The sequence below is a fragment of the Myzus persicae genome, unplaced genomic scaffold, assembly GCF_001856785.1.
Source record: "Myzus persicae strain clone G006 unplaced genomic scaffold, MPER_G0061.0, whole genome shotgun sequence".
Classification (NCBI taxonomy): Eukaryota; Metazoa; Arthropoda; class Insecta; order Hemiptera; family Aphididae; genus Myzus; species Myzus persicae.
The window spans coordinates 188654-212138 of record NW_019103919.1 but is presented as its reverse complement, the minus strand read 5'-3'; the positions used below and the strand labels follow the sequence as shown (position 1 = coordinate 212138).

General features: G+C 27.1%; 1 protein-coding gene, 1 long non-coding RNA gene and 1 pseudogene across 2 annotated transcripts; 2 read left to right on the top strand and 1 right to left on the bottom strand.

Annotated features, from left to right (window-relative positions):
• The first annotated feature begins 465 nt into the window (after positions 1-465).
• Positions 466-2248, top strand: LOC111036326 (annotated as a pseudogene).
• Positions 2249-5668: 3420 nt separating this feature from the next.
• Positions 5669-8466, bottom strand: LOC111036332. Its single transcript, XR_002604757.1, has 3 exons — positions 6788-8466; positions 6294-6401; positions 5669-5833 (listed from the first exon to the last, which is right to left on the bottom strand). It is a non-coding gene; the product is annotated as an uncharacterized LOC111036332 (long non-coding RNA).
• Positions 8467-8570: 104 nt separating this feature from the next.
• LOC111036334 lies at positions 8571-17628 on the top strand. The gene is made up of 10 exons (XM_022318329.1): positions 8571-8859; positions 13727-14025; positions 14095-14211; positions 14342-14458; positions 14590-14852; positions 14908-14989; positions 15122-15238; positions 15369-15485; positions 16381-16512; positions 16575-17628. Exons 1-10 carry the CDS (start codon positions 8820-8822, stop codon positions 16704-16706), a joined length of 1416 nt encoding a protein of 471 aa, XP_022174021.1. The 5' UTR covers positions 8571-8819; the 3' UTR covers positions 16707-17628.
• Positions 17629-23485: the final 5857 nt, after the last annotated feature.

Below are 23485 nucleotides of genomic sequence, written 5' to 3'. Positions count from 1 at the left end.
TTCACTGGCAATTATGTATATACTTTTTATTGGGTTACTTTTGAATGTGCCTTAAGCCTGCAATGTGTATTATGTCTAATGTTTTAAGTTTTGATTTTTTTACTATACTGAAAAATATTGAACCATAATCTATCACTGATCTGATAAGTGAGTCGTGGATTAGTAGTAGTGTTTTTGTGCCGGCTCCACATTGTATATTTGCTAGTACTTGTATTATTATTTTATGTTTGTAGTCTATTTTTTGTGTTTATATGTTTTTCCATGTGAGTTTTTCATCAAAAATCAGCCCTAATATCTTCATTGTTTTAGTGTAACATATCTGTTTATTTTTGGTTTTACTAGGTTTTTACTATTTGAAAATATAATATATTTTAATTTCTCTGGAGAAAAAGAAAAGCCTGAAGATTCTTTCCATTTATTTAGATCGTGCAGTGTTGGATTTTGTTTTTCATACATCTAAGACCTATGTCTGATCTAGATGTAACAGTTTTCAGCATAAAGGGACATTTTGGCTGGTTTTGGTACTTTTTGGATAATATTATTAACTGCAACTTGAAATAGTGTTGTGCTGATGGAAAACGGATTTTGGAAACACAGGTCAACGTATGATTTCCATACCACTATAGAGACAGACGTCTTTGAAGCATTAGCATGCAAACAGCACTTGCTATTACTTAGCACAGACATCAAAAAGGCATTTGATACAACATATAGTGTTATTAAGCAATTACAAAATTGTTGGCTTACCATAAATATTATAGACTTAATTAATAATTTTTCAAAGTTACCATTAATGGACTCTACTCAAAGCAATATATACTTGAAAATGGAATATAAATGATTATAATTCTGACTCTAATAAAACAATTGAATGTAAGAATATAATATGGGAGGTACAAATAATATATATTAAAATCAATAATTAATATAACAACTAAATTTGGTTTGAACTTGATAGATTTTTCCTTTTGTATACTTGAGCTTTAGAAATTAAGCTAAAGGTTATTGATGACTACATTTACATTGAAACCTAAGATTTGTATGCCTTCTTAATATAAGTAAAACTGAGCATTAAAATTTTCATTTTTTATAACAATTAATAATTTACAAAGCTGTAAATCTCCAGTAGTTTATATTTATTTCTCTACAAGAAGCTTATAATTAATTGTACATTTAATTGACACAAATAAGTGATTAATTCATAACTTATTAGTGTATTACATTTTATGCATTTGTTCATTGGAAGATTTTATAAACAAAAATTGATCTAGAGTCGCAGGTTAAACGCATTGAAGTATTCCTATGCTAAAGAAAGTTCATACATCATATTGTTCATTTATATTTATACACCTTTTATATGTAAATGTATATAAAATTGACACAAATTAGTGGTACATTTTTAATTTTGATTTTGATGTATTACTTTCTTATGGTTTAATTTTTTAAAGTTAAGACAAAGTTGTGAATTGAGAGTATAAAGTATTCATGTGGTAAAACGAAGTAATTCATAATAATGCTCTCAAATATAGCCTTTACTGCTAATAGAGTACTGAGTTTTTGTTTATGTGTAATATGTAATTTATTCATATTGTTTTTATAGTTTAAAAAATATTCTAGTTTACAGCCCGAAGAAATATAAGTCTCGCGGCTTATTCAAAAACCACCAGAGGAATATCCGCATGGTGTTGACCCCTGGAACTTTAGTAATTTTGTTGACGGTTGTCCACAAAGGCGTTTGCAGTCTTGTTGAAAACACTCGACACTGGTTTATTTTTTGTCACTGAACCATTTATTTTAAATTCCATCACAATGAGGAGTGTACACCAACGTTATGTAATTGCCACCAAGATCAAGCTGGATATTTTGAGTGTTAAGATTCCTGAGGAGATTGACGATAAGTGCTTTGAGCGTACTAAAAAGCCCAAGATATTGTAGTTGAATTCTATACTGTTAAATTTCAATGTTTCTTAAATTTTTGAAATTTTTTTTGGCTTATCGGCCGAGTGAAAGAAAGAAGTCTCATCAGAAGATATTTGATGTACAGATATTAAAAACAATGACACAACATCAAGATAAGAAATCTCTGTTATTGTACCTGTCATCCATGTTTGGGTTTAGGAATAATCAATACCCACCCAGAATGCAATTTTGAATATACTACATGTATTTTTGAAAATCTTTTTTTTTACTTTCTATTAACCTGAACATTCCTTACTAAGATTTAAATATATCTTATTCTTAAAATGATAAATGCATGTATAATCTGTTATTAATATTTTGAATGTTTTTGTATTCAAGAGATTTAATTATTATTTATATTAAATCTTATATAATCAGGGTGGCATTGCCCATAAGGTAGCTACTGTAATAATGACTAATAAAATAAAGATGAGTGATAAAGACTTAAATATTATATTTATGCACTTCATATATTTTAAGAGTAATGATAATTCACACACAATAATTGCCTTTTATATCTAAGTGTGTTAATTGACCAATTTCTTTTCGTATGTCGCATACTCAGTATTCGATAAAAAGAAAACAATATAAACAATATTATGTAAATATATAAAATGTTATGGTAGTGTATAATTATACTGATAGGCTCATGTATAATTTCATTAAGAGCTAAACGAGATGTAAAAAAAAATATTTAACTATATAATTTGTTAATTTAATGTTGTATAGTTGCATTTTATTTTATTTTAATATAATTTTTGTCTACTCTATCATGACATAAAATACTACAGAAACTAAAAATTGAAATAAATTTGCAAATTTACCGTGATAGTGGGCTGATGGCTGTACTGTACTATATTACTATGGTGTTCAAACGTTAATGATTCTATTTCATTAATTTAGTTTCTGAATCAAACCTATCCCAAGTATAATTCATAACTCATGAAATGAATGGATGTACCTTTTCCTTTCAAGTATACTTTGCTATTCTTTATCGTTAATCTGTTTAAATAGGTTTCAATGATGTGCTTCGATTTCCTGCTGGTATAAACAGTTGCGTATTCTAGGAGTTATCAGTATGTGGCTTACGATTAATATACTAATACATGTTTAAGTACCTACTAACTTATATAGTTTGGATAAACCTAAACACGTTTAAATAATGTGTATCTATTATTTACCAATAGTACCTGTGTACTTAATATGTATGGTTTTAGAAGAGGATGATAAAAAAAAAATACGAAAATAATATGATAAAGGTGAGGTAAGTATTGTACAAACGGTTCATCTTCATACAACTATGAAAAAAAAAAATAAATAAAGGTAGGCAGGTACATATAAATTCACAGGCGCAATTTCAGTTTTTGACTTGGAAGGGCTTACTTAAATAAAAAAAGACTCGTGGGTAGCTCTGCTGCCCTGTTCAAATACTCAAAAATATATTACTTTATGTAGTATAATATAAGGACATTTTATTAAAGGTTTAAGTGGTTAAAAACCATTACACACACGTTATAAAAAATTCAAATTTAATAAGTTAATTTTTGATTTAAACTTAATTTGATATTGGAAGATACAAATAGTTGTGGTGAGAAGTGTTAAAACGCTCTTCAGTAAACATTTTGTATTATTTCTATTTTCTGGACGTGTGTAGTAGACTGTGATACCTATCTATGAAATTAATTTATGAAGTAGGTAGGTAGTGAAATTTCTATGAGACGAAATAATAATTAAATATTTTGTAGTCAATTTCATGATTACTTTTTTTTAAATTATAAAATTATTATTATTTTTGTGTAATATCATTATTCATCATTTTAATACTGATATATATTATAGTGTACAGCGTGTAACAGAAAGAGCTGACAAATACAAATAAAAAAAATCAATACAATACTTAAAAATACCACAAGAATATTATGAAATTCCTAAATTATATTCTTAGCTTATTATTATTATTAATTTGTGTTATTGTACGATGTCCGGATCAACTTATTGTAAAAACTTATTTATTTACTTGTACTATTGGGCAATTTTCCCGTTTTATTCATTGAATAAACAATTATTATTATTATTATTATTATTATTATTATTATTATTATTATAGTTCAAAAAAATATTGATACTTAAAAAAATTATATCTATTAACTACTTAACTTAAACAATTTTACCATCAACATTTTTTTAAACATTGGATTTCCAAATTGGCTTTTTTGATTTCTCCAACAAAAAAATGATACATTTTTAAATTTTTATTTTCAGTATTAAAAAAAAATATTTATATATAAACTGTATTCGTAAACCGTAATTTTTTTTTAAATTAACATAGGCTGCTATAAATATTAAAATATAAATATAGAATAAAAATGTTTAAATATTGATTGGGATAACAGTTATTTCATTTGTCATGTCATTCTATTACATCTTATATGACCCAATAAAGAAAATTGAAACACATTACATTACAACTTTACTTTATGACTTGTAAGCTGTAACAACTGAACAATATATTTTATAATAATAGTATGTTTTTAGTTCATGTTTGTGTTGTAATATAAATATAAAACAAAGATTATATACAGAAGCATAACAATAGTAACTAACTCAAGTAAGTTAAATCAAACATAATATTATTTAAATTTAATTGTAAATGATTATATTATGAAATGTAAAAATAAAAAAACAACATTTTTTTATTATTCAGTACTAACATTTTAATATTTGTCTATTAAGCATTAAAAATTAATTTATTGTCACAGTAAAATAAATAAATAGGGAGGGCAGGTACTAAGAAGTTATACATTGATAAATTGTAGTTTTCCAAACTACCTACCAATTTATTTACTGTTTTATGTAAATTAAGGGAATGTAAACACATTATTTGTTTTCTTTCACTCACCCATGGGCAACAAAGACAAAATGAATTTATGCAGAATCTTTTTGTATTATGTTTTTGAGTAATTTTAGATTAAAATCACCCATTACAAAAACAACAAAGAATATAATTATTTAGGATGTAACTTATCAATCTGTCAAAATATTATCTCAAAACAATGTAACCATCATTTAAATTTAAAAACCTTCATTTTTATTTTTAAAGTTTAATAATAATAAAATATAAAATCAATATGTCACACCCTCAAAAATATTATCCTCTTATTGTACCCTCAAACGCCATAAAAACGAGGTGAAAACATTTTTCCTTGCTAAACATTTTTTTAAACTATTTTCAAGTTTATCTAGTATCTACTAATATTCCATGCCAAGAGACAGTTGTTAAAAGAAATTAGGAAATTAAGGCAATACAAATAAACTGTTAATATTTTTTTTTTTTTTTGAAGTAAAAGTAACATCATTCTTGGAAAGAAAAGTAAAGTAATTTCCCATCATTTCTATTGGATTAACTAATACAGCAACTTATTTACTTTAACCTATAAGTAACGAGTAAATAGTAACTATTAATTTTTTAAAGTAATTCACCCAACACAGTTCATATGTTACATGAAAAACTATTATGATTTTTGTAAGACGTAAGATATCAAGAAAAAATGAATTGAACAGTAATAAATATTGTTAAAGTTATATATTAAAAGAATATTAACACCAAATAACATTCAAAATGAATATGGTTTTACAATGAAAACTTAAAATCTTAAAACTTTTTAACTAATATTTCTAGATTTGGATTAGTTTTTAATCTCTTTGTCGGGTGAATTGAATTTTAAAACTGATAGATGTAAAATTGGTGTTTGCATTGAATCAGGTGTATAACTTAAATTTCCACATCCATGTGTCGCAGTGATTGCAAGTTTGTACACAATCTTCTTTCATATTCAACGAAAAGATTATTTTGCAACAACGAATCACACAATATCTAAAAAATTAAAACAGACATTAAATATATATAGCAAATATCGGGAAGTCCGAAGTAATACATTGAATTGTAATACACAATAAATAATTTGGTATTGGGATGGCTAATCCGGGACTGGCGTCAGAGTTTGTATTATGCAGTAGTATAAAATTGTATTAAATAAGGTATAGAGCATACTCACAGTTAAAAATTACTACGCAAAGGGTTATATAAAATATAAATATAAATTAGTTAACTTATGATATGAACTTAATTTGATATTGGGGGGTACAAATAGAAAAAAAAATTATATTGTTTTAAATTAAAATCGCTACTTTAAACTTTTACATAACTTTTATTATAATGTGAGGCTCTCTCATGGAAGGCAAATCCTGGTTTACTGTTAGTACGTTTAAACTAAAATTACACACAGAGTATCTACACAATATAACCTACATATTATATTCAAAACACTTTTTACCTTCAAAATTACTGTCTCTGTTACAGAAAATAAGAAATTATTTTTCGATGACGCATATTATTGTTTTCACTGCATATACTTTTCTTATCTAATCACTATCAGATTTTCCTATACAACATAAAAGAAATTTAACATTAATGGTAGGCACTTAAAGTTTAGTTGCGATTGTTGCATATTTCCTTCCATCAAAAATAAATAAGCTGTAGAGAAAAGTAGAAAAAAACCAGAAAGCTCATCTTATCATTGTCATTGGGAACTGGTCGTTAATTTTTAACAGTGCCATCTACTAAAGTAGGATACAACACTAAAGAAAAGTGAGGTTTAAAATTGTCTTTTCTGGGTTTTTTTACGACTCACAGGCGTATGAAAAGTTATGCGACTTTCAAAAGTATTGGTCAAACCATTCGTCAATTTGTTGTCATATACGACATTGTAAATTTGTCGTATTTTTTGGTTCGTAATTTACTCACAATTCAATGTGAGTAGGTACTCACTTTATGCGATATCTCCTTGTATGTACATTACACTTCGGGACAGTATTGAATGATTCAGCAATTGGTTCCCAGCGTTTTTGAACAACTATAAACGTGGACGTACTGTTGAACTTACTGCTTAGATGTTGTGAATCAACCTTAAAATACCCGTTCAAAGCAATCATTTGATCGATTGCTGCCGGAGCCTAAAATCTCGACAGAGTACTTAGACATTGTTTAAACAAACAACAATTACCTAGGTACCTTTGAACTACAACGAAGGTACAATGACAGGCTATCATAAAACTGTGCGAATATGATCTCTATATCATATTCTCCTCCACTATGACTATATTTCATTGTAACAGTTTATCAACAACAGTATAAACAGAGTATTGGGAATACAATTTGAAGTCTTATCAGCATGATAACAACAGATAGTTCATAAACTTATGAATCGTGGTTTATACGTCTTGTGCATCACCACCTTTCATAATTATAATTTAGTACGACCATAGGCCAGCTTATACTAGGGTGTAAGGTTAGTGAGGGTAGGTATAAGATCTATTAGTACGATAATGTTATTGAAGTGTAGTGTTCAAGAATGAGTACAAACGGACGTTATTAAAGATTTTAAAAATTTACCCAATGATACACGATTGTGAATCTTAATAATCTTATTGACTATATCAATTATTTTATTTTATATTTTTGATTATCCAAGATACCTTTATCAATACACGACGAGGCAAGCCAAATTTTTCCAACAAATACGTTCCTAATACAATTATTATTATAAATATTTATTATCAATGCTAATACCTATTAGGTACCTTACCTATGTATCTGTTGTTTATATTATTCTCATCTCTTTTCATACCTATCTATGATTTAAATTTTGGTGGTTATGCCGGTTATGGTTTCTTCAATTAATATTTAATAATGATTTTTTATTCGAATAAAATATTTTGTTTAATATTTGATCAATTATTTATACACGAATATCGGAGGGTCTAGGACATCTCTCCCCGATACCGTTTCGAAGACGGAAATTTAAATGTCGTGTTATTGTTTTAGCATTCAAACCTCTTTACAAACCACTGTGCAATTATATCGTTTAAATATGAAATAATTATTGTATTTTGTATAATTTGTTTAAATAATAGAGTGTGATAGAATATGATTTGACATCAGCAATTCGAAAAAAAAATTGGTCAAGTACTAGTCATACTGAGAATTTTTTTGAAATTAGCTCAAATTCGTCGTCTCTTAAAATGTTAAAACTAATTAATTATAAAGGTACACACTATGCGCGTATTCATTGTTCGTGGTTCGCGGTTTGCGATTCGTACAAATTCATCATTTTTGCAATAACACCTTACACACTATTCGTGGATATTCGTTATTCGTGATTCACTATTCGCGTTCTTTCTATTCGCGGAGATTCGTCAATATTCGTCAATAGAACACCCGCCAAAATATTATATTTTAGGTTACCTACAAGTTATAGTCTATACAGTTTACATAAACAATTGAGCACGTAAAGCTCGTGGTGAAATTAAGTGTTTATCGTAAAATGGCTTCAAATAGTGATGATGAAGTTGCGATTGCTAGTGCCATTTTTATAGTTATAAGTGCAGGACTTTAAAAGCAAAATAAAAACAAAAAGCGTAGATGGTGGACTACAACATTGTTCAAAAACCGAGAGAGGTGAGTTACTAAAAATTACTTTTTATAGAATTTATACGACTCCCTTCAGGGTTCAATATTAACATGAAATGTTTTTTTAATGTAGATATGGTGGTAATTCTTTATTGAACAACCTGATGATGGAAAATTCAGGAAAGTTTGAAAACTTTTGCCGAATGTCTCCCTCAGATTTTGAGTATTTGTTTAATTTGATTGGCCCAAACATAATAAAACAAGATACTCACCTGAGAAAATGTGTTTCTGCTAAGGATAGATTTGCTGTAACACTAAGGTTTTTTGCTAATGGTGATAGCTATCTATTTAAGATTTCACCACAACTGATATCAATAATTGTGGTCGATGTATGCAACGCTTTGAAAAATGGACTTTCGGATCAAGTAAAGGTATATTCAAATTTTAGAGTTTAATAAAAAATATTTTATCACTTAGGTTAGGTTATTAATAATATAACAAATAAAAAAAATATATCATAACTGTTAAATTAAAATAAAGAATAGAACATAAGAACAATCAAAAAAAATATTAAAGTTTATTACCCATTCTTGGTAAGATTAATAAATACTAGGTACTTCCTAAAAATATACGATAATGTAAAAAAAAAAGAACCTCAATTACTTGTTTAACATTTAGTAACTTGAGATAGGGTTTATAGAGTTGTAAAAGTGGTAGGATTTGAAATATTTTCATTAGGTGGATAAGAAGAGTGAGAATTAACTTGTGATAAATGTTCAATTGTAGGAGTGGCAGAATTTGAAGGGAACTGAAATTTGTTGTTTGTATAATGAAAAAGAAGAATTAGGATAGACTAAAGTTGAATTTTCAGAAGTTGAAGAATGAGCAGAGTGGGAAGAAAGCGGGAGTGTATTTAGTATATTTATTGTGTGTCTAAAAATTTTTTTTAAAGTTCATTCTATATACGTATTCTAGTGGTTGTATTTCTTTCCATTCTTCGGGAGAAAATGTAAATACAATTTTTTTTTTTGGTAAATTTTCTTCATCACTTGTAGTAAAAGAAGTATCTAATAAGCAAATATAAATTAATATTATTATAACAATATGTACAGATGGATTGAATATAATATTTACTTAAAATAAATAGGTACGAACCGGACTCATAATTAGTAACATGAGGTTCCCATACCTCCGGAGTTTCTAAAGTAACATTTTTAACTACCAGCCCAAGTTTTTCTTTTATTTGATGTCGTCCTTTATAAACCAGAGTATAAATGGCCATTTTACTCATAGCATCATTTAAATAAGTACTTATATCAGACCAAACAATGTCTGAAGGTGCAGCAATTCCTTAAAATAAATGTAGGAAATAGTCTTAATTTAATAACATTTTCAAAATATTTTGACTCATGTTGAACTAATAATTATAGCCATATGACATTTTCGATAAAATAATTTTGGCTAGGTCAAAACACTTAAAAAATTAATACAAGGTTCCTGGTAAGTTTTTATTAATTTGTCATTTAAAAAAAAGTTTATCGTAAATCAATTTAACTTTAACTTCAAATTTTGACAAAATACGTAAAAATCGCGAAAATTTAATAACTATTTTGAGCTAGTAATTCATACAATTTTACTTTTTATATCTATGGTTTTAGAATAAAATACATACTAACAATTTTAAAATAAAAGATTTCTTAGAAGTTTGTATACTTTTATCAAAAAAAAAATATTCACCGGAAACTCAAATTAAACTGTTTAAGTGTTTGAAGTTCAATTTTTTACAACATTGGTTATTCTTTCGATTTCCTTATTTTGCTGTAATTCAAAAATTACATTAGATTCTTGAAATTTACACTGAATGTCTTTATCATTTACTATAAGATAAAACTTGTTTTGATCTGTTTTCAGCTAACAATTTTTTTAGTTTTTTAAATAGTTTTATCAAATATAGATTTTTTATTGATTTCTTCAAACAGAATTGTTATTCTGTATTATATCAACTATAGATTTTTTAAATTATGACCTTTTGATCAAATAGATTTTAATTCAATTTTAATTTTTTATAACGTACGAATTTTGAAATGTGTGAAACGTATGAAATATAGATCTATAATAATGATTTCATATTTAATTATAAGTTTTTTATTAATTTTTTATTGAACAGAATTTTTTTTAAGATTTCAATTCAATAAGATCGGTTTGATGAAAAATCAATAAAAAATAGATACAAACCATTTTTTTGTTAATTTTGTATGATATAAAGATTTGTTTGTTGATTTTTAACTAAACAGAATTTTTTTATGTTATAATTTAGTAAAAATTAAAAAAAAAATTGTTTTTAATATTTATAATAAATACAAATTTTTTCATACAAGATTTTAATTCAATTCCCATTTTTTTTATAAAGTACGAATTTGTATATCAAATATAAATCTTTTTTATTGATTTTTTTATCAAACATGATTTTTTATGATTGTAATTTAATTGTTTTTTAAAAAATGTTTGATTACAATTTTTTGATAAATACAAATTTTTTAAACTAGATTTTTTAAATTATGAATTTTGCACCATATAGATTTTACGTCCGTGAAGTTGGCCCACCCACTTTGGCTTAGCGGTTCAAAATCTTCACCAAAAGTTGAATAAAGTTATTTATACATAACCTATTTACGTGGAATCTTGTTTTAAATTTTCAATCCTTAGCCATTAAAGTTGAATATTTTAGAAATTTTTAACTACAAAATTATTATGAAATTTAAAACGTGATAAATTTTGTGAAACTTTCAACTTTAAATTCTTATCAGGTTAAAATGTTGACGTGAATCGCAAGTCGAAAATCGCATTATTTCGGTACGGGGTGGGGCTGGCGACATGTGCAAATTTCGGAAATGCGTATAACAGGCGAAATATTGATTTGCAAATTTCGACAACTACCTTGCAAATCGTTGCTAATTGGCTGCTAAATGATGGTTCAAGAAAAATTAAAAAATGTGTTTTCGTTGACATGGGTGGGGCTGGGGACATGTGTCTCCAGCCCCACCCTTAGTTTTTTTTATTTTATGATTCAACTAAAGGCTTGCAAATTGTGAAAACAGGCTTGCAAATTGTTGCTAATTGACTGCTAAATGTTGAGTAGAAAAAAATGTAAAACATTTTATTGGGTGGGGTTGGGGACATGTACGTGCCGTTGCCGACGGCGTTTTTCATCACTCAGAAATTCGTTGTATAATATTATGTCAATTTTTTTTGTTATTTTAAATGTCATACGATAGGTATATATATAAACATATAAATGTATACATTTAACAAACCTTGAAACAAACCTATTAATTAAAATTATTTCTCAAGAAGCCTGTCTCACCAAAAAAAAAATAGACATTAAGATTTTAATGTTCTTGATATAAAGGCTATTTATGAAAAAATGTAATTTTATACATGTTAAAAGTATATGTTAGTCAATTTATGGCACAACACGAATATTATAACACAAGTTTAAAAACTAATAGTAATTTAAATTTAATGGAAATTAATATACAATTTGGTAAAATAAACCCAATTAATCTTGGAATAACTCTATGTAGTTTCTATGTAGACAATTTAATATTGATTTGATAAAATGTAATAATAAGAAAATGCTTGTATTCTTGTAACATACATTATGAATTTAAACTTTGATAATGTGCTAATATAATGTAGATACCTATTGATGTAAAATATAAATTATTATTATTATCAAATATATTTTTTCTTAGTTATCACCTTTTTATATCTATATATATATATATTGTTCTTCTTTTAAATCATGTATAATGTAATAATTTCTTTTTGTTTTAACTTACTCACTTTAAATACTAACATTTTATTTGATGATAAATAAATAAATATTAGTACTATTATTGTTTCATAGCAAGTTTATATTTTTTGTATCTTAGAAGAACTTGCAAATATAGGTTGGTCTAGTCAATGTAGTGTAGATTCTAAATCTTATCAATAAGTTTAACAAATATTTACGAGGGAATTATTCAAAGTGATATTCAAAATACACATTTAACATTAAAGTTTTGAGTTTTAGCCCTACTTTCGGTAATGGTTCTAAAGTAGGATATTGCTTGTAACTATAGTGTCTAATTCAAGAATACACTGGTAAAAATTATAATCTGGAGTCATTAAAAATGAAAACAAAGATATAGAACTGTGTTGATGTGATTTGAAGTGTGTGAGAAAAAAAAATGCACAGATTTATATTGAAATCAGGTTTTGAGCGAGAACAAAGTTTTTTGTAATTTTTTTTGGTTTTATTATAAAATAGTATACATTGTTATGATAATATTATTATTTATTCAATGGTAGTTGATGTGCAGTAAGCTTTTTAAAAACAATTGGCGGGCTGTTCTCGAGCGGTTAGTTTCGATGATAAAAGCGTTCTTAACATCATGCCATACAACATCAACCAGTCCGCCACAACATTAGAAGAACGAAACAAAAGTAGAGCGTCGCTTCTATATTTATATATGTTCTTTGGTGAAAGTAATAACATTTTAACAAGACGTGTCGTAGTATACAACAACTGTAGACAGTGTTACCTTTAAAATAAAGACATTATAAGCTGTTGCAGTAGGCTATAGTTTTATCATCATTATCTAAGTTTCAGTTGGTGATTAGTAATTCATGGCTACGACAAAGAACAGTTTCATTCAAAACCGTCAATACGTCTGAAGGTTGAATAATTTGAGATCATTCGGCCATTACCGACCTACCCCTATAAACAACAAACTCGCCGCGCGTTTTTCTTTCTCCGGTTCTTTTTTTGCGAATCGTTTTTCAACGTCCGAGTGTATTGACTGGTCAATGATCGTTTTCTCCACCTTGTACTCGTTTACATTTTATAACTTTTGGCTTTGGTGTATGTCGTATTTCCGTCGTTCACTCGTTTGTAACATAAAGGTCGCCGTCCGACGATCTCGACACCGCGTGCTTAGTTTTTCATTTTTTTGGTTACCGGCTGTGGCGGAATTGCTTCGCACGGTTCACGTCGCACATCATTATTGTGTTCACAACGCTCAAATTGTCTCCCTGCTTTTATTTTTCACTGGGTATTCATCACAAGTAATTATTTGTTTGTTAATTTTGTTTATTAGTTCTGTTGATGATAATACAATGTTCTAGTGCTTGTAAACATTGTAAATATCTATTATAAAGCAATATGTTTAATGTATATTCTGTTTTTAATAGTAATCTTACTATTCAATCAGTTATTTTATACCTAACGAAAAAACTGCATTGTATTTGTTCTAGATACAATGTCTCTCTGTTTTATTTGCGATGAAACATTGCAGAATGAACGTACAAGGGTTTGTTCAAGCATTACGCCACATACTAATACACCGTATCCAGAAAAAATTGCTGGGATTTTAGGGGAAGAATTCGTGGTTATTGTAACCTACAAAGATCAGATGTGCATGAAATGTAGCTCGCTTTTGAAACATTTGGACAAGTGTGATAATGAAGCAAAACTTATCAAAAATGCGATGTCGTCATTTATACAAAAGCAATATGGAATGCTGCCTCTTGATCAGGATGTTAAAGGTGTCGAGGTAAAGATAGAACCTACTTAGAAACATAATATTAAGTTGTTATAAAAAATATCTTTATCCTTTACCTAGATTGTCAATGGAAAATTAGTGACAGAGGAACAACTAGAACAAGGTCAGCATAAAGTACCTAATGGTCTGATAGAAGGAGTTGCGTCTACTGTAACTACTGTTAATACATTAACTCCAGTAAGAATAAGAAAAACATATGCCTTTTTACTTTAAATGTAATTTAGTTGTAAACGCTTTCATTAATACGTCAACATTAAACAATTTTAATATTAAGTTGTTATAAAAAATTTCTTTATCCTTTACTTAGATTGTCAAAGGACACTTAGTGACGGGGAAACAACTAGAACAAGGTCAGCATAAAGTACCTAATGGTCTGACAGAAGGAGTTGCTTCTACTGTAACTACTGCTAATACATTAACTCCGGTAAGAATAAGAAAAACATATGCCTTTTTACTTTATATGTAATTTAGTTGTAAACGCTTTCATTAACACTTCAACATTTCACAATTTTAATATTAAGTTGTTATAAAAAAATATCTTTATCCTTTACTTAGATTGTCAATGGACACTTAGTGACAGAGGAACAACTAGAACAAGGTCAGAATAAAGAACCTAATGGTCTGACAGAAGAAGTTGCTTCTACTGTTACTACTGATGCCGTTGTCACTCCGATAACATCTCCATTAGTATTGTTAAAAACTCAGCAACAGCAGCAGCAGCAACAACAACCACAACAACAACAGAAAAGCAGTAACAAAATTACATCATACAAGTGCGCCTTTTGTGCATTCCAATCGAAAGTTATTGGACATGTTCGGTAAGTACATTATTTAATATTAGTTTACAGTTATTATTTAAACTTTCTATTTTAGATTCCATTTGCGCACTCATAAGATCAAAAAAAACCCCGAAAAACCTATTCTTCATCAACCAGCTGCTAATACATTAACTCCAGTAAGAATAAGAAAAACATATGTCTTTTTACTTTATATGTAATTTAGTTTTGTAAATGCTTTCATTAATTCTTCAACATTTCACAATTTTAATATTAAGTTGTTATAAAAAATTTCTTTATCCTTTACTTAGATTGTCAAAGGACACTTAGTGACAGGGAAACAACTAGAACAAGGTCATCATAAAGTACCTAATAGTCTGACAATAGGAGATGCTTCTACTGTAACTACTGCTATAATATTAACTCCGGTAAGAATAAGAAAAACATATGCCTTTTTACTTTATATGTAATTTAGTTGTAAACGCTTTCATTAATACTTCAACATTTCACAATTTTAATATTAAGTTGTTATAAAAAATTTCTTTATTCTTTACTTAGATTGTAAAAGGACACTTAGTGACGGGGAAACAACTAGAACAAGGTCAGCATAAAGTACCTAATGGTCTGACAGAAAGAGTTGCTTCTACTGTAACTACTGCTACAACATTAACTCCGGTAAGAATAAGAAAAACATATACCTTTTTACTTTATATGTAATTTAGTTGTAAACGCTTTCATTAATACTTCAACACTTCACAATTTTAAATAATATATATTAATGCTCAGTTAACATCATTCAACTTAAATTGTATCTTGTATCATTGAACCATGTTACTGTAAGCAAAGCTAGGCAATAACTAGTTAAATGTTAAAAGTTATCCAAAAAAGTAACTTTTAACTTAACTAGTTAAAATAAATAAATTAATAACTTAGTTGGTAACTAAGTTATTTCTTTTTTTATAATTGTACCTAAACTTAATTATTTTGCTAAAACTAAATTTATTTGTAAAAAGTTAATTATGAGTTTTCCTATTATGAACTGTACCTATATTTCTGAGAGAACTGCCAGGATGGAAGGATATCTACCGAGGGTTGTAGGTACATTATTGTCTATTACTATATTATAGATGTATACTAATATAGACATATATTATATAGTTTATGAGTAAGTTAAAGGTATTTAAATTAAAAAATAACTTAACTTAGTTATTATTTTCATGAAAATTGGTAACTTAACATAGTTACTCAAATTTGTTTGTTTGTTTTATTAAATTAACTTTAAATAGTTAAAAAAATTGGTTAACTTGCCCAGCTTTGAATACAAGAATAGTAACAATGACAAATGTGCACTATAAATATCTAATTTTGTTCCATAAGATCATATTTAAAAAATATAGATTATAGTAAATAGGTACTAATATTTTTATTTATTGCATGTTAATTATAAAAGAATATTATTAAATAATATATGCAACTCATTAACTATTATTATAAATGCATTTAATAATATGAGACTCAATTTTGATGTGATCTCTGAATTTGTATAAATGAAATCGTTCATTTATTCTAGATACTGCCAAAGAAGAAACTATTTTATAAATGTCAATTGTGTGCAGAAACATTTGATATTCGAGCTAATTGTATTGATCACATTATGAAAGAACATAAACATAAACATGTAACTACATCAACCTCAAATGGAGTAAATGACAAATTAAATGTTTTAACAAATCTTCATGTCTTATTTATTTTATTTTTTTTTAGGCAAGAGATACTGAAAGATATGGAGATGAGAAAGAAAAAAGAAAAACTGAAAATGCAGGAGATGGAGAAGAAACTGAAAACACTCAGGAAGATACAACTGCAAAAGAAGCCAAATTTGTAAAAAAAACCTGAACCTGCACGAGAAGATAAAGAAGATACAGCTACTTCCTATAGTGTTAATAAAGAAGTTATTGAAGACAATGTTAACTTTGAAAACTAAACGGATGTCTTAGACGTTGAATCATAACGCTAATCCTTCAACTAACAGTGGAGATACAGAACGCAATGCTTAAATGTGTACAACTTATTTATAATCAATTTTTTATCATAAGCTCCAGTTTCACAATTCAAAATGTACTCTTCTCTTCTGGTTTTTTTTTATTAACATAAATTAATAACTTTTAAGTGGTATAAATTGAGAGACAGTATTATTTATCATAATATTAGAAATCAAATCACTATTTTTTTTTGTATATAAATTATTAACCTAACCTTGACTGCCATGCGGCCGCCGGCGTCCGTATAAAAACAATTAAGTATTGATAATTTTTAGACCGCCGGCTACCGTAAATTAATTTGGATTTATATTATTGACTTTTCCGTGGCGCTACACTAGTGATCTAGAAAATGCGCTGTGGCGTAGCGGAAATAATTGCAATTTATTTATGTATAAAACATAATTTTAACATTTTTTTTTGTATTTTTAATCTTTTTTTCAAATTCAATAGTATAGATACAAATTTATAATAACACTGTAAAATGAACTTGGCGTACAAATAATAAATATTCTTGCGGCCGCATGGCAGTCAACGACCAACGTGTTAAGAAGATTAAGATATAGAGTATGACTATAATGTGAATAAAAATGTTTGATCCATTTTTCTTAATAATATACAATTTTTATTTTATGAGCTTAAACTATACTGTAACTAATGCTTAAAATCAAATTAAAATAGTACAATAATGTTGAAAAAAATTCCCTAACAAGTTAGTTCCTACTTACACAAAAGTAATTTATTGTATGATATTTGTGATCTTAAAAATGTATTTTAGCCATGAACCTATGTTATTAGTTAATATTTATATTCAATTTCCAATCATAATTATGTTAAAGGCAACTTACAGACATCTAAACATGCATACACTTTTGTTAAATCGATAATTATGACTACTTAATTTTAAAGGAAATCAATAAAAATTAAATAAAAATATATAAATTTAAATATTTAATAGTGGCTAGAATTGTAAATTTTTATTTTTCAGTTTTAAAAATAATTATTGATTTATTTTATGGTTATGACTTATGAGTATAAACATTTGAATTTATTTTATGAGAAAAGTTCAGAGCAATATTATTTTGCATGAATTTTAGTCATAGTTTTAATAAATTGTAGCTTTATCAATGAATGTGGTAAACAATTTAAAAAAATAATACACTGAATTAAACTTCAAAGTTCAGCAGTTTATTAACCATCATCCAGTGAACTGTATTTATCTAAATGCTTATTTTGTGCAATTGAAAAAAAAAGATCAAAATTTTAATAGGTAAATAATATTTAAAATGTTTAAACTTCAGAATTTAAGGATAAAATGGTGTTTAACTAGCAACATACCAGTAGTGGCACATGAGAAATGGTGTACAAATTCAAACTTTAAATGCTTATAACAATTAATGTGACTGTTTGATAAACAAAGAAAAACTTTTGAACTTAAAACAATTTACAAACTGTTGTGATTTTTGCATATTATGTCAATTATTATACCTCTAGTCTTAAAGTGGTTTAGAAAAAATATCTACTAACAGGAGAAAATAATCTTGGTAAAATCGTAAACAATCATCACAACACTCAGAATCTAAAAAAATATTTCCAAAAACCAGAATTTGTTGACAAAAATTTGTTTTGCAACGTTACAAACCAATTTAAAGAAAGACAAAATATATAATTAATTGATTCTAAATTTCTATATAAATTTTGAATCTATTCGAGTGTAAAAAAAATGGTACAACGTACCTAGTGATTATATTTGCTTAGCTTGTCACATCGCTCATGTCCATGAATTGTAAAGTTTTTCTGTCACACCATCTAAAAGAAAATTTTTTTTCAACAATTTCAGTTTGTGAACCTGATGACCCCAAAATCAAATGCGAGTATACTCACCTACATCAGATAAAAAAAAAAAAACTGTTTAATTTAAACATTTTTGATATTATTGTAATTTATTATGAAACCTACTTCACATAAAAATGTCATAACTAAATATGGTGTAAGGTTATCAACCAACAAAACCGGATAAGTTTTGAGACGAGTTGGCGTCAATGAAAAAACGAAAGTAGGAATTTTCACTTTAATATTTTGATAAAGCTATTTCTTTTTATTAATATTATTTTAAACTAGTATACTATTATTACTATTATTTTTACTAAATATTTTGATTTGGAAATATGTTTTATAGTTGAAAATTTATAAATTTTGTGTTTATTTAATAATTTAAAATGCATGAGCATAAATAACCAAAACCAAAACCTAACCAAAAAAACAAATGTCTAGCCACTGACGTTTAGCTAATCAATGTTTAAACTCAAAACAGTACAACTGACATTTAATTTGATAGGTATAGTATATAAAATAAATCAAACCAATTTAAAATTCCAACAATTTGTATGTTATCCATGCCCAGTAAAATAACATTTAAGTAATGATGAATACATTTAACACAGTCCTAATCGAGAAACATAAACAATATAAAAAATCAATTAACAGGCTTAATTAAAAACAGAAACTTGAATTTTATAGTAAAATTGTTAAAAAAAATAGTAGAAATCTAAAAAAGTTATGGCCAATTATAAAGGAAATAACTACCCAACCTCATTATTGTTCTCAAAATTATAAAATTTATATAAATAACTCAATACGCGATTCAAGCACCAATCTTTTTCTAGTAGCAAACACTTTGAACACGTATTTTACCAATATGGGAAAATAAAAGCCTGCAAATACTAACTCAGTTACTAATGAAAATACACCCTTAATTGAACCCAGCTATAACCAGTCATTATATTTATCTTAGAAAAATAACTTAAAAAGAAATTCTTGAAATTATGTCTAACATGAGAGGCGATTTATTCCCAGGTAAAGATGGAACTTCAATAAATATAATTAAAAAAATAAAGGAACATGTTGCCAATATTCTAGTACATATTTTTAACATCATTTTAGTTGAAAGCAGTATACCACAATACTTTAAATTAGTTAAAGTAAGCACTATACATAAAGGAGGTGATAGATCAGATATTTCGAGTTATAGACCAATATCTTTACTTCATGTTTTCTGAGAAAACTTTTCTCTAAAATATCTTAAAGAAAATACAGTTGTTCCACCATTGCAATAAGGGTTTAAAGAAAATATTGGGACAGAAGATACTCCAGCATAACTCTCTATAAATATAAATACAAATATTGAAGAAAATAAAAACAAACTCAAGTATCTTTATGTACCAAAGTAAAGGTTTTGTTAATACCTTTCATAATCAACTAATAAATATTTTCAAATCAATAGGCATAGTTAATAAAATACATCATTTAATATACCTATTTAAATCATATTTACAACATAAAAACAACAAATAAAAATCGTAAATACTCTAAGCAATGAATTGCAAGTTGATAATGGTGTTCCACAAGGCACTGTACTATCTCCCATTCTGTGTATTATGTATGTAACTGCTAGGAAACTTAAAATTACATGATAAATTATTTTTTTATGCTTACGATACAGCTTTAATTACATCTGATATTAACTGGCAAAACATACTCAAAATGTAGAGTCAGACATGTAAAAAATAAATGAATGATTTTCAATGTTTAAAAACTATTCCTACATAATTCAACATACTAAGTTTTCAAATTAAATCTAACTAACATAAAATTGAAAACACACAATACACATCAAGAAAAAAGTATAATCATTCAAACATATAATAGTATAAGCATTTAAGAGCAAGCAGACACTGTTAAAGTAGGACTCGACTTACTAAATAATATGCCACAATTTATAATGAACTGCAAAAATTACAATAAATATAAACATCTTCTTAAGAGGACGTGATACCCGCATGTGTTGTCTCCGTCTTACAAGTGCGTAACATAGCAAATTTTACGCTCAGCAGAACACGTGTAGCACTGTAGCTCCGTTAGTTTAAAAATTAGTGCGAATTGACCTCTTATAAAATCTAAAGGTACGATTATTATCTAGGCAGCCTCATAGGTTTTTTATTATATTTTAATTTTAACGCGAGTTATGAGTATTTTAAAATTGTAAATTTTTTATACATTGAAAATACTTATAGCTCGCGTTAAAATTAAAATATAATAAATAACCTATGAGATTGACTAGATAATAATCTTACCTTTAGATTTTATAAGAGGTCAATTCGCACTAATTTTTAAACTAACGGAGCTACACGTGTTCTGCTGAGCGTAAAATTTGCTATGGTACACACTTGTAAGACGGAGACAACACATGCGGGTATCACGTCCTCTTAATATATATTTGATGAGACATACCTACTATAAATGATCCCTCTATCATTTTCTATATTTTATTTTATTTTGCTTACCTATTTTGTTTATTTGTTTGTATTCTCTCTTCTCCATTATTTGTACTACTATTCATTGTATACCACCATACCAAATAATACATCAAAAGATAGGCAGATAGTAACTTATGATTTTTGTAAACGTATAGGTAAAAATTATTGTTTTATGAAATATTCATATTTTAAAATTGTGAAAATTTAATCAGTTTTCATAAGTTAGAACTCGCAAAAATAACCATGACAATATTGCTTTCGTATATAAGTATATTATAAGCGTTCACATACCGAACACAGACTAAAACTAAACGATCGTCATCGTTTAATAATTATTGTAGTTAAGCAATTCAATAGAAATTGTTGGTGACCGATCGAGAACGGAAATAAGATAAGATAAGATTATCCACAAAATATGAATTTTCTAGATATATTGCAAATCGCGATAATACAGTTCTGTGTACCATGTAAACTTGTATTTCATGACCGACTAATAAACAGAGAAAAACAGTCAACAGCTAATAATAAAAATATTTTATAATAATAGGAGTATAATAAATTTGACTTAATTTTCCAAGAAATTATTTCGGGGTAGGGGGGGACCCCCAACCCCCCCGTATACGTGCTTGCCATAATAAATAGTAATAAATTTTTAAGGCTTAGGGATTTTCTGTCAATTTGTATGTTGTTTTCCTTGAGTCCAAATTGATTTTTTGTCAGATGTGTCGACAATTTGGATTATTCTTGATTAAAAAGAACAATTTTTTTTTGCATATTCTGAAGATAATGTAAATAGTTGCATAATTCAATTTTTGAAAATCTTATGAATTTTAAATGGTATTTATTTAATGAACTTGTATTATTAGTGGGTTATTTCTACAATTGTCTTAAATTCACTATCTAATATTTTCTTAGACGGACCACATTGACTATGCATAAACTGTTTGATCACGGATTCAGCGTGATACTTTTTTGACCAAACCAATAACATTTTATTGACAATTGTAGAAAAAAAAATGAAAATTGAAAATGTTCGTCAACAGCTTAAAACGAGTTAAAATATCTTGAAAATTGTATCAAGTATATGAATATTGATGCAATAAACATTTGGTCTTCAGTAAGTCGTTTTTGAATTACAACAAAATAAGAAAATCGGTACAAGAGAAACCGAGTGAATATCCAATGTTGTAAAAATTTAAAAATTAATTTAAGTTTTTTAATTTAAAATTTCAAACGCTCATAAAAATTTTATTTGACATTTCCAGTAGCAATTTTTTTTTGATAAAACTAGATAAACTTGTAAGGAATCGTGTATTACATTTTAAAATCTTAGATATAAGTAGAAACATTTTTATGAATTTCTAACCAAATAAAAATTGCTAATTTTCGTGATTTTTACGAATTTTGTTAAAATTCTAAGTTTAAACGCTCATAAAAAATTATTGTGGATTTACCCTCAACTTTTTTTTTAATTTCCAGTAACAAAAACTTACAAGGAACCTTAAATTTTCAAGTTTTTTGACCTCCTGAAAATTTTTTTATCGAAAATTTCATATGCACATAAATAGTTCAACACAAATCAAAATATTTTGAACATTGTATGGTGTATAGAAAACGCTAACACAAATCATCAGTGAAAATTTCATGTATCTGCAGTCATTTTCGTTAAAATTACACTAAAGACCAAAATCGATTTCTTTGGAAACCTGTTTTGCGTAAAAATCCCAGTTTTTCCTTAATTTTTTGTTTGTTTTTCCTGTTGCTTTTGTAAACTATTGGGAAATTTCTACCTCCCATTGCACCAACTAGATTCACATTCCTTCCAGAAAAGTTGCTGCTAAGGAAATTCGAAGCACTTTTACTGCAAGAAACTGTGATGACAGACACACAAAAAAAAAATATATAAAAACACAAATCATTGTAAAATCAATACATTCATCGCTCCGCTCAAAATCTAAAAGTATTAGAAAAAACAACTAAAAAATAATTAATTTGCTTTCCGATGCAACGGACCAAAATCTCTGATAATACATATTCAGTAGAAGTTATAAAAAACAGACTGCTAGAAAATCCATGCAAAAATTAAGAAGTCTAGAGAACGAATCACTTACCTATACTTAATTAACTACGGTGTAACGTGTAAGTTTATCATCAATTAAAAATGGACAAATTTTACCCAATAACATAATGTCGTAAAGATTTTCTCACATATTGTTTACATTCTAACAAGTAATAAACCAAAATGGCAAATATATATAACAGATTAATAAATGCCGGCCCGATTGCCGAGGCGTAGGAATCTCGGCGGACCCGCCAATAA